A 12,886-nucleotide genomic window follows, 5' to 3' on the forward strand; every position below is an offset into this window, starting at 1 on the left:
GCCATCGAGTCAGGCTGGTCCCCCACCACCCCCCCAGGATGACTTCTGCCAACAGGGATCATGAGGCATCCTGTGTGACCTCACTCAACCCTTCCTCTGCCCTTTGTTGACCTGGCCCCTCATTGTGTGGCAATGGACAGGGGCTCTCGGCTGTCTCTGCCTGAGTGGACGGGCCGCAGTCCACCTGAGAAGGGCGGAGGAGCCAACTGCAAGGTAGGTTTTCAGGAGAGAGAGAGAGACATCTGTGGTTGAAGAAGGGGTGGAAATAGATGCGTAATATTTAGGGAGTCAGTGTAAAGGATCGCTTTCAGTATAAGAGTACAAGAGAGAAATGTGCCCAATTGTTTTTAGTCTATACCTTCTTTTCTATTATTATAAAAGTATTGTTGCTTGGGTCAAGGGAGTAAAACCCTCACAGCTATTCTGTAGAATTAGGTAAGACTTATTGAAACAGCTTGCTACAAACACTTACCCTATTTTTAGGTTGATGTCAGTAAAGTAAAATAGATCTCTACTTAGTGAAAGATTCAAATACTGATCAAAAGATTAAAAGTGAAAACATTTTATTGCTAAGTTGCCTCAGGACAGAAAGAAAAATGTCAGAACATACAGTTCATGTAAGATGGAAGAGAGGTGGGTGAGTGAAGGCTAGAGACCATGACGTATTATGACAAGCTTTGACCTGTTACGTTGGGAATGGGTGAGTGGGTGCTTGTGCTCAGAAACACTTTGGGATAAAGCAACTTAATGGGCTCTCTCCAGACCTTCAAAACCCTAAGGATTATGCCCGAGCCTTCCTTTCTTTTTTCCTTCCCTCCTTCCCTCCCTGATTCCCTCCATTCATACATTTATTTATTCACCCATATGTTGACTCTTCCATACTAATACCTATTCATAGAAACAAATGTTTGATCACCTGCTCTATGCCAAGCACTGTTCTAGGTGCTGAGAATGTGAGATAATAAAACAGGATTTGTTACTTTGGAGATTTACATATAAAGAAAAACAGAGATATGAACACTGTAAAGCAAAACTGAGTGGAGAGAAGGAAGAGATGGAGAAAAATATCAATGATTTACCTGGTATGGGTGTGTGCTAAGTCACTTCAGTCATGTCCAACTCTTTGTGACCCCATGGACTGTAGCCCACCAGGCTCCTCTGTCCACGGGATTCTCCAGGCAAGAATACTGGAGTGGGTTGCCATTCCCTTCTCCAGGGGATCTTCCCAACCCAGGGATCAAAACTGCATCTCCTGCATGGGCAGGTGGGCTCTTTATCACTAGGGCCACCTGGGAAGCCCCTTATCTGGTATCCTTTGGTGCTTTTTGCTCATGAATACATTGGTGAATTACAGGTATTAAGAAATACTCTAGCCCATAAAGCCTCACCTGACTGTGGTCTATGCAAGAGCTTGCTTAGGATGGATCAATTCTCTCTGTAAATGGTAGCAAAAAAAAATGTTGAGAGTGAAAAAAGATAATTTTGATTTCCAAAACCTTCTCCTTTTTCGGTTGTAAAAGGTGTAGGTGTGGTGGGTTGTTGTTGTTCAGCCAATCAGTCGTGTCCAACTCTTTGCAACCCCATGGATTGAGGGTGTTTATTCTGAAAGGAGAAATGGACAGATGCAGAGACATGAAATAAAGGCGAAAACAGAAATGAATAATTTGCTAACAGAATTCAATTTTTAATGATTTTTCTCCAAAAAATGCACCAAACCTCAGAGCCATAAGCAGAAGTGAGAATTAGTGTGGAAACCCTGACTTCTGCAAACCTCTTCCTTTACAACAGGCAAATGCTTGGACCTTGTGTCCATAGTGATGAAACATCCTCAAATTAGGCCCAGCCCCAGCTGAACATCTCTAGTAGGAATAAAAGTACTTTCTTTCCAGCTGAAGTTTTCCAACTCTTTCCCAGATCGCCTGCCTGGATTCAGGTGTGCCACGAGACACTGGTTCTGCTTGGAATTCCGAAAACTCCTTCCCCATCATGAAGCTACTCTACCTTCTCTTCCTCTTACTTGTGTGCCTTATGCAGACAACAGTGGGTAAGTGGCAGATGCAACTGGTCGGGTGATCTGGTGGATGACCTTGGAGCCGGGAGTAGGGAAGGTCAAGTTGATTCATCATCCAGTGATGTGCTAAATGGAATAATATCACGTCTGAGAGAAGCATAGCATATACGACATGCTCCATTTTACAAATAATGAAAGAGAAGCTTAAAGAAGTGAAAAATAGCCTCCCGTGATTGCCCTTAACTAGTTGGTAGTAAACCCATAAACTGTAATGGTGATAGAAAACATTTACAGGGGACTTTACAGCTTACAAATCATTTCCATGTGACTAACAGTAACACTAATAGTAATAGTGAATAATGTTGACCACTTCCTCTTTAACCAAAACAACAAAAACTTTTAATGTCTTATCCCAAATATAGTCCTCATAGCAATATATATGGGGTAGGCCATTTTACAAGATGGGATTAAGAAATGAAGTAATTTGTTCAAAGGAGGGCAGACTGAATGTAGGGAGCACTTTAACTCAAGCCCAAGTGGGTTTGACTCCAAAGACCTTGTTTTTATGAAATATTCAACAATCCCAGAAAACTAATTTACTTACTGAATTATATAAAATCAACAAATACTTTAGCTTGAGTATGATTCCAACACTGGAGACATACTTATCCTACAAGATTGTTGATCACCTGAAATCCAAGCTAAACTGGGGGTCCTGCATTTTCCTGCAGCCCTCCTCAGGGGACAGCATGCTCCAGGCTGTGCTGTGGTGACAGTGCATCCAGATCTGAGTGTCTTAAAAGAGCCAAAGTTAATTCTTGCTCAAATGACGCCAACCCGTGAGGGCCCAGGTGCTCTGATCAGAACCCACCCCCGAGGAGCAGCCACCACTGTGGGCGCTGCTGGTCCTGTGTCCGAGGAAGGCGCTCTCAGGACTCTCATGCTGGCGATTAAGGGCCCCAGCCCCGAAGGGAAACGTCAGTTCTGCTCAGAATTCATTAACCAAGCAGGTCCGGTTGTTTAGTCACTCAGTTGTGGTCCACTCTTTGCGACCCCATGGACTGCCGCCCATCAGGCTCCTCTGTCTGTGGGATTCTCCAGGCAAGGATACGGGAGTGGGCTGCCATTCCTTTCTCCAGGGGATCTTTCTGACCCAGGGATCGAACCTGCATCAACTGTGTCTCCTGCCTTGGCTGGTGTATTCTTTACCAGCTTAGCCATCAGGGGAGCCTGAGGGAAGCCCCATGCTGCTGCTGCTGCTGCAAAGTCACTTCAGTCGTGTCCGACTCTGTGCAACCCCATAGACGGTAGCCCACCAGGCTCCGCCATCCCTGGGATTCTCCAGGCAAGAACACTGGAGTGGGTTACCATTTCCTTCTCCAATGCATGAAAGTGAGAAGTGAAAGTGAAGTCGCTCAGTTGTGTCTGCCTCTTCGCGACCCCATGGACTGTAGCCTACCAGGCTCCTCTGTCCATGGGATTGTCTAGGCAAGAGTACTGGAGTGGGGTGCCATTGCGTTCTCCAGGAGGGAAGCCCCATAGACCCTGTTTAAATGAATGAGCACTATCACCTTCCTATAGAACAATTTATGGCCCCTTCTCAGCCTTTCTACAATTTTTAGAAATGTGGAAAAACATTCTAAGCCTGTAGGTCGCAAGGAGAGTGCCACTTGCGTCCCTGTGGACCGTCATTTGGAGTCCTTGCTATCCAAGATGAATTTTGGTAGCTCTAGTTACACTTGCCTTATTTATTTGTTTCTTTTTCACCTCCCCTTCCTTTATAGGGAAAGAAAAAAAGAACAACCTTGAATGTGAGAAAATGGGTGGTGCCTGCAAGTATCAAAACACCCATGGGTGCGTCATCCTGCCTGGAGAATGCAAGAGTCGGAAGAAACACTGCTGCCGAGTCTAGCTCAGCATCGGGCATCCACAGCCGCGAGGGATTCTCCCTGCCGCGGGGGCCTGTTTAATAAGAGCCGCTGCTCACTTGGGTCCCATGGGTCTTTCTGGGTGCATGAGGTCATGAACTGGATGGGAAGATTTCAGTTGGAAGTCTGGTCACACCACTCATTAGCTGACTAACTCTGGACAGGCCTTTCCTTTCCTAGGTCTCAGTCTCTGCTCCTGTAACTATTGAAATGGATGTTCTCCACAACCTAATTTTGCTGGTGGTGGGGTTTAGTTGCTCAATCACGTCTGACTCTTCTGTGATGCCATGGACTGAGAAGCCTGGCGCCAGGTTGCTCAGTCCATGCGATTTTCCAGGCAAGAACACTGGAGTGGGTTGTCCTTTCCTTTTTCAGGAGATCTTTCTGACCCAGGAATCGAGCCCACATCTCCTGTGTCTCCTGCACTGGCAGGCAGATTCTTTGGTACTGAGTCCCAGGAGAGCCAACCTGTTAATATATGTCTACAGATGTATGAACTGGGGGAAAGGGCTTTGAGCGTGTGTGTGTGTGTGTGTGTGTTACAGTATGAAAAGTCACCGAGGTTTTGTGTCCCTTTGTGGAAGGACATCTGTGTTTCCATTGGCATATGGGTTTCCACATGGTAAACGTGTGCTTAACTTCACAAGAGACAGCAAACTGCTTTCCGAAGCAGCCGTGGTCGCTGCTGATAATCTCAGTGGCCTCTGAGTTTCCAGTCTCTCCATATTCCCATCCCTCGTCACACCTCCATGTAAAATTCTCAGTGTTTCTCTGTTAAAAGGATGAAGGACAAATTCTCTAGTGTCTCAGGTCCTTCATCCATTGGCCACACTTTCTCGAGTTTCATCTTATCTCAGCCTGGTTCTCACACTAACCCCTGACACAGTGTCAGTCGTCTTTCTGGCATATTTTGTTCTCCTCACACTGAAACACACTTACGCTACTTGTCCTCTGACTTTCCCTGCCTGATTCATACTCGCTTTTATAGTCTCAGCTCACACATGGCCTTCACTGGGAAGACATCCTTCATTCACTCAACTTGGGTAAGAGAAGAGACTTTGGTTCCATAGCCTCAGCTACCAGTACAGTTTCTAGCACACAGTAGGTGTACAATAGATGTTGACAGAATAGTCAGTGAATAAAGAAAATGATAGAATGAGGTTTCAGCTTTCCAATTTAACTCAGGGATGATCCATTAAATGTGAATTCAGTTTACTTAATTCAGGAAGTTCCATCAAACATGAGTCCATCATATAGCGGATGTGCTTACCATGTGATGAAGACTATTTTCTTCTCAGGCACACACTTGTGTGAGAGTCACACAAATTAAGCATTTTACTACTGTGTCCACTACCTAAAGAAAGAACAAAAATGTCTGTTTTTGGAAGAAAGTCTTGAGATCACTATCCAGGGAAGAAATAATTCAGTACAACCAGGAATCCCCAAAATACACTGCCAGGAAAGTACTCTATCATATGCACCTCTTTTCCATTACTTTGTCCCTCCTATTACACTTGCTTGTTCAGTAGAACAGGCTGAATTTCGAATTTGTTATGAACAGAAATTTCATGCTGTAATTTGGAAACTAGGGTCAGAGACTATAAACAGCTCTCTCGGGATGACATTTATAGCCTGTATTGTGCCCTCTGAGATGCGCCATTGTGGGGTTGTCAGATGTCTTTTGGAAACAGCACATTAACATTTTGTAAGTTTGTGTTTTCATCTTCCTGGCAAGGGATCCCACTGAAGACAAGATGGTAGCACAGCCCTCAGATATTTACTAAAATCTGCGAACACACTCACACACATGCCCCACGCACTTGGAGAGTGTCAGCAATACTCTGAAGGTCACTCAGCATTCCCAGGATAAAAACTTACTCCTGCCTTCAGGGTTTCTCAGATAAGTCTTAGAATTAAGATTAAAAATCTAAAATTCAAGGCCCTAAAGCCAAGGACCTAGAATGATCAGGACACCAGCTGAGGGGAGAGAGGTTTCTGAAAGGGAAGAAGGAATAGCCCGCCTGGCTCCAAACCAGGACTGAGGTTGGTTTGGGACCTCTTCGGTGTTTCAGTGGCTGGGAGTCCACCTGCCCGTGTAGGGAACACGGATTTGATCCCTGGTCCTGGAGGATCCCACAGGCCTTGGGGCACCTAAGCCCATGTGCCAAATGGCTGAGCCTGCGATCTAGAGTCCAGGACCCGCAACAAGGGAAGCCACCGCAATGAGAAGCCTGAGGACCACAACTAGAGGGGAGCCCCCAGTCACTGCAATAGAGAAAGTGCAGCCAAAAATAAACAACACAAGAAGGTTGCTTTTCCTGCCTCTTAGGAGGTGGGGGAGATAAGCAAGGGCTCCATGGACCCTCCAGTCCAGCCTGTCCACTCTGGGTCATTAGTAGAGGTCACCAGCTCTGGAGCCCGGGTTGAGTGGTCAGAGAGCTGGCTTTCACTGGCTTTGGCCTGGGGGGTCAACGCCCTGTGGGGTCAATGCCGGGGCTGGGGGCAGGCTCACACTCCTCACTCTGCCCACTCAGGGACATCAACCTTGTTTCCACTTTCTTGAACTGCTCATTCTACCCACAGGCTGGAGGGAAGGTGCTAGCACTTGGCTTCCAGCAGAGAGCTTGCTTATCACGGGTCTTCGCACCCCCAGCCCCGTGGCACATCGTGGAGGCTGTCCTGATGTCCACCCATGCCACCCTGGGCTTCATCACAGCAGCAGTGACCCAGGAGCTCTGACCCCTGGACCGCCCATTGCTGGGACCCACGGATGTCCTAGTGCTGCGCCAAGAATCTCACATGAGGAGCCCTATGACTCTGTCTTCATTCTTCCCCAGGACGTCCCCTCACAGCCCAGTGGAGGAAGGGAATCTATGTCCCCTTCTCTCTGACTGAAAGTTAGCCCAGTGAGGAAACTGATTTGGGGTCACTCATCTGAGTGAGGCCACAGAATCGATCACTGTGCCCAGCAGGCCCACAGCAGAGAGCAGCGTGTTGACCAGAACCGGAACGGAGGATGGGGTCTGGGGGTGGGCATCGGGGGGGCTACTGTATCCATCCAGCCCCTGCTCACTTAGCTCATTATCTGTTGGTTTTGTGAGCTAACACCCTGGGAAGCACGAGGAGCCCTGAGCAGTGAGACCTTGGAAAGGAATGATTGGTCAGATGAATTTGTTTACATTAGGTGGCTCAGATGGTCCAGAATCTGCCTGTAGTGTGGGAGACCTGGGCTAGATCCCTGCATCAGGAAGATCCCATGGAAGAGGGCATGGCTACCCACTCCATTATTCTTGCCTGGAGAATCCCATGGACAGAGGAGCCTGGCCAGACCATGGGGTCACAAAGAGTCAGACACAACTGAGCGACTACATGGTGTGATATGATGATTGGAGGAAGTGAGTGAGGGGAGACAGAGGACAAAGGGCAGTGGGCACAGAGCCCAACATGGCAGCAAAAGACAAGACTCCCTGCAGGAGGCGAGGTGCCAGCTCTCAGGGACCCTCCAGTCCCTCTTGGTGTTCAGCCACACCAGCCACTTTTCTCCTGCACATCCAAGTGATGTTACTGCCATCTGAGCTGTCCCATGACATTCAGCACTTCTGTGATGCAAGGAGCGATCACACAGGGGGTCAGACCCTGCCTCCCCTTCTTTTTTCATCCCTGCCACCCCTTGCTCAAGATATGGGACAGAATATACATCCGTGTTTTTTTCCAAAATGCCATGGTTCTACCTGTATGAGTTACCTCCTTCTAAAAAATACCTCTAAGCTTCCTCTTTTTTCTTGCTCTGCAGCCAGGAACAAAATGCCTATAGAATGAGGCAAATGGTAAACTTCAGGCACTGCTATCAGCTCAGACACACATCAGTAGGTGGAAGGTTTAAAAAAGGAGAATATGTATGAGGGGTGTCATCATATTAGACCTTAAAGAAAGCAGAAGATGGTTGGTTCCCATTCTTTCCCATTGATTTCAGGGTTTCTTCTCCATACCTCCAGGGCAGACGGCCTTCCACGAACCCAGCTGGGAAACTTCCCTTTTCTACTGTTCCCAGATTAGCATCCCTGAGCTGCTTTGGGGACAGCAGGGTATCTCTCTGAAAGTGGAGCAGGTTGGAGAAAGGAAATTGAACTCAGATATGACCGGGAAATGCCAGAGACCATTTACCTGGTATCACTTGAGAAAAAGAAGACAACAAAGATGCGGAGGTAAGACAGCTTCAAGGCTGGTTCAGAAGAGACTCCTTGCAAGTTCCTGGAAAGGAGAAAACAAACAGCACTTCAGTGGGTTGAATAAAAAATGACCCAAAGCTTCTTTTATAGGTCCAATCAGGGTGACTACATGAGGAAGAGAGTGTTCAGTTGTGATCTGAGTACTAACTGAAATATTTGCTGGACTTTGAAAGCCTGTGAAATAAACAGGAGCAATGATTAACCATGTTCCAGGCAAAGCTGGAGGGGTTTCTTTTGTTAGCTCTTAATGGGTGCAGGACCAGAAAAGAACAACAATGATGATGACAGTAAAAATAAGAATGAATAGATGGGATGTCCCTGGAAGTCCAGTGGTTAAGACTTGCCCTTCCAGTGCAGGTGATGTGGGTTCAAACCTTGACTGGGGAGCCAAGATCCCACATGCCTTGTGGCCAGAAAGACAAAACATAAAACAGAAGCAATAGTGTGACAAATTCAATAAAGATTTAAAAATGGTCCACATCAAAAAAATAAAAGTCTAAAAGAATGATTAAAATTGATGGAGCACTTACTCTATGGGAACCTGTGAATAGTTTAGATGACGTTTTCCCCATTTGCTTTCACAGAGTTAGTACCATCCACTACTTCAACTCAGGCACAAGTACAGTCAAGATACAATCTTTTATTTTTCCAATAGTTACTCTTGCACGTAACCGAATGGGACCTCGAGGAGAAAACTGTCACATGGTTAGGACTCACCTCCCTTTGGATGCCGAGAGGTGTCTGAGATCTATTCTAGCATGTCCCTTGGCTCAGTTTGTACAGAGACCTGTACTCAGGTCCCCCTGAGTCTGACAATGGACTTCATCTGTGCTCTAGGAATGACCCTGCTGGTTCAGGGCCCTGTCTAGGCCATGGTGATGTCTAACGACCGATAAAGCCTAACGTTCTTGACTCTTGTGCTATAAAACACAGCATAGTTCTAGGGTAAGTGAAAGTCGAAGGGCTTTGCTCCTTAGCCAAAGCCTGAATCAAAACAAGTTTGAGACAGGGGCTTAAGTGTCCCTGATGGAGGATGGAAGGAATGAAAACAGCTCACCAAACTGAGATGGCATCTGGAGAGCAAAAATGAGGAAGCCGCTGGGTCTAATCAATAAGTCCATTTTAGCCAAGGGGAGGCACCTTACTTACTCACAGAGCAGGATTCTAAAGCTTTCACAGCTCACTCCTCCGTCTGAGGAGCCACTGGGGCTATTTTGTTGCTAACCTGGTGTATGCGGGTGGGGGGGTTGGAAATAGAAATGTATTTTCCTAAGATTTGTGAAAGGGTAAATAGTCACATGGGACTATAGGACATAAGGGAAGGTTTTCCTCATTGCTTAGGGACTAGCAGAGCATAGAGGCTGCCAGGTCCTAATGGTTATTAAACAATATCTATTAACTACAAGGCCCTTGATGACCAAGATGTGATTCACTGCATAGGGCCAGTTCCAGGCAGGGTCAGCAGAAGGACGGCAGGAGCTGCATGAGCCCAAGATGGCATCAGTGATGCTAACAGCCATCCAGGCACCCTCCTCCTGGTTTTCCTTAACCTGCTGTTTCTCTCCTCTGTCTCCAGGCTTTGGCTGAGCCATCCCTAACTTAAAGTCTCAGCAGCTGGGGGTGAGATTTCAGCTTTTTCTCACCCAGAAAATCTTGGACTTCTCATAAGAAATGATCCCCCTTATTCTGAATGAAGCATTTTCTATAACAAATGTCTTCAGAGTGACTGACTCAAGGATTCTCATACTTTCTCTCTCATCCCAAGATGATGGCTGATAACTCATCCTACATTTATGCAGTTAATTAGAAGCCTTCAAGTGAAGCATATTGAAGGTGATTATGATGGCCTTCCTACAACCAGAAGTAAACGAGTCTTACCTTACACCGATACTGATATCATCGCTAATGGTATCCGTGAGGAAAAAATAAGACTAGAGATATTCAGTGTGGTGTTCAAGTTTGTATGTGGTGAAATCAAAGTTGGAATCAGGAATCTGATTCCAGATACTGAATTCTTTATTACTGCAGGATGTTCTACTGGTCTCCTTCCTCAAGGATTAGGTATTAGAATCAAGTGAAAATTATTATACATTTTAAAAGAATGATAAATCGACTCATGACTTTCCATACACTAGTGATAATCTAGAAATTAGGATTTAAAAATATTTTTATATTGACCAAGCTGATTTTAAAATTCCCTGTAAAGGGAAAACTTGCAAGAATAAGCAGGATAATTTTTATAAAGAACAATGCAATGACTTTCATTACCAGTTATTATAATTTATGATGATGCTGAGGCTTGAAATATGTGACTTTGGCTGAGGAATTAAAAAAAAAACCTGAAGCAAAACAAAGAAGCCAGAAACAATACACTGATTGTTCATCTGCAAACTTGTTCTGAATTTTCTTTAATTATTCATGATTGAAAGTCAAGTGAAAGTGTTAGTTGCTCAGTGGTGTCTGACTCTTTCCGATCCCGTGAACTGTAGCCCACCAGGCTCCTCCGTCCATGGGATTTCCTAGGCAAGAATACTAGAGTGGGTTGCCGTCTCCTCCTGCAGGGCTCCTTTGTGACACAGAGACGAAACCTGGATCTCCTGCATAGCAGGCAGATTCTTTACCATCTGAGCCACCAAGGAAGCCCACTCATCACTGATTGGGACCCAGTTATAGAACTGGTCCTCGTCACATCACCGCAATGCCAGTCACACTCTTTCTTTCCTGTGAGATTGTTTAGGTTTTGGAAGAATGCTTCTGTCTCTTGTCCTTCCTCTTTGTCCCCCGCTTCCTGGGCACCTTGCATCCTGTCTCCGTCCTCCCGCCCTAAACCTGCTCTGTAAACTGCAGAAAGCTGTGGTCCTGTCAAGTCCTGCTCCCTCCCCAGAGGGAGGAGAGTGACACCTGTATGGAAGGTGACCTACTCAGCAAACTACAGCAGGGGCCATGCCTTGGACAAGACAAGTGAACAAGGAAGACACGGAATGATCGCACCTCTCTCAGGACTCCAGCCTCAGGCCAAAGTGGCTTAAGGGTCACATTTGCTCTGTGAATGAAAACACTCTTGCAACATTTGTGTTAAGTCGCTCAGTCGTGTCCAACTCTTTGCAACCCCATGGACTGTAGCCTGTCAGATTCCTCTGTCCATGGAATTTTCCTGGCAAGAATTTAAAGCATAATAACTGTCTCCCTCCCACTGCCTACCTTGCCATAGAAAATAACTTTAATCAGTCCTACCAACCTAGATAGCATATTAAAAAGCAGAGACATCACTTTGCCAACAAAGGTCCGTCTGGTCAAGGCTATGGTTTTTCCAGTGGTCATGTATGGATGAGAGAGTTGGACTGTGAAGAAAGCTGAGCACCGAAAAATTGATGCTTTTGAACTGTGGTGTTGGAGAAGACTCTTGAGAGTCCCTTGTACTGCAAGGAGATCCAACCAGTCCATCCTAAAGGAGATCAGTCCTGGGTGTTCATTGGAAGGACTGATGCTGAAGCTGAAACTCCAATACTTTGGCCACCTCATGTGAAGAGCTGACTCATTGGAAAAGACCGTGATGCTGGGAGGGATTGGGGGCAGGAGGAGAAGGGGACGACAGAGGATGAGATGGCTGGATGGCATCACCAACTCGATGGACATGAGTTTGAGTAAACTCCGGGAGTTTGTGATGGACAGGGAGGCCTGGCGTGCTGCGATTCATGGGGTTGCAAAGAGTCAGACACGACTGAGCGGCTGAACTGAATGACTGACTGAATGAATGATAAAATAGTTGATTGTGTAGATGTGAGAACTGTCTGCTTTTATCTGCACAAGAGGAGACTTTCTCTGGGTCTCTCGCTGGGTTCCTCAGCTGGGCTGCCTCCATCAGCTCGGCTTTATTTTGCAGCAAACTGAATGCCCGGCAGGGTCCTCTGAAGGGCTCACAGCTCGGCGTTCCTTGCTACAGGCAGATTCCACCCCGAAGATGGCAGGGTCTTTCAAAATTGAGTGCCCTAGTGCTGTCTGGAAAAGGAAAAGACACTTATATGAAGCCTTGTGGAAGTCCCATGAGGAAATCTGGGGGTCTCACCATTCGACTGGGATCCCCTTCCTTCCCAGCTAAACACCAATAGCAAACATCCCCCTCAGATCCCTCACCCTCTTTCTGACATAAGATGTCAGTGTTGCTGATGAACCTGGTTCGAGAAGATCCCACATGTGGGAGCAACTAAGCCCCTGAGACACCACCGTGAGCCTGTGCTCCGGAGCCCGGGCTCCACAGTGAGAAGCCCCTGCAATGAGAAACCTGTGCCCCACAACTGGAGAGTAGCCGTTGCTCCCCCAAATTAGAGAAAAGCCCCCACAGCAATGAAGACCCAGCACAGCCAAAAGAAAAAAAACAATACACATATATATATATATATATATATATATATACACATACATCCTTCCTGCCACTGGAACACCTGGGTGTTAACCACAGGGTCAGTAACCACTGCGCTGTGTGCCTCATCAGTCACCCCACCTCCCCATCATGCAAAACCCACCCAGCTCTCACAGGCTCCTCAGATGGAAGCCTTGTCCAGTGGAACTCAAGGTCACACCGTGACATGTGTGGCAAGAGGTCTCCAGTCCAGGCCTGAATAAAGGAATGTCATCTCCACAGTGGGTTATACCAACCAAGTGATTCAACTGATTTAGTTCACAAATCATCCAGATCATTTCAGGGAAAGGGGAGGAGG

At 46.5% G+C, this 12,886-nt stretch overlaps 1 protein-coding gene across 1 annotated transcript; it reads left to right on the forward strand.

The window, feature by feature from the left end:
* The first annotated feature begins 116 nt into the window (after window positions 1-116).
* On the forward strand, window positions 117-3,923 carry LOC122687717 (beta-defensin 33-like). The gene is made up of 3 exons (XM_043893325.1): window positions 117-213; window positions 1,915-2,044; window positions 3,796-3,923. The coding sequence occupies exons 1-3, from the start codon at window positions 133-135 to the stop codon at window positions 3,921-3,923; spliced, it is 339 nt and encodes a 112-aa protein (XP_043749260.1). The 5' UTR covers window positions 117-132.
* Window positions 3,924-12,886: the final 8,963 nt, after the last annotated feature.

Source organism: Cervus elaphus, chromosome 32 (assembly GCF_910594005.1).
Source record: "Cervus elaphus chromosome 32, mCerEla1.1, whole genome shotgun sequence".
Lineage (NCBI taxonomy): Eukaryota > Metazoa > Chordata > Mammalia > Artiodactyla > Cervidae > Cervus > Cervus elaphus.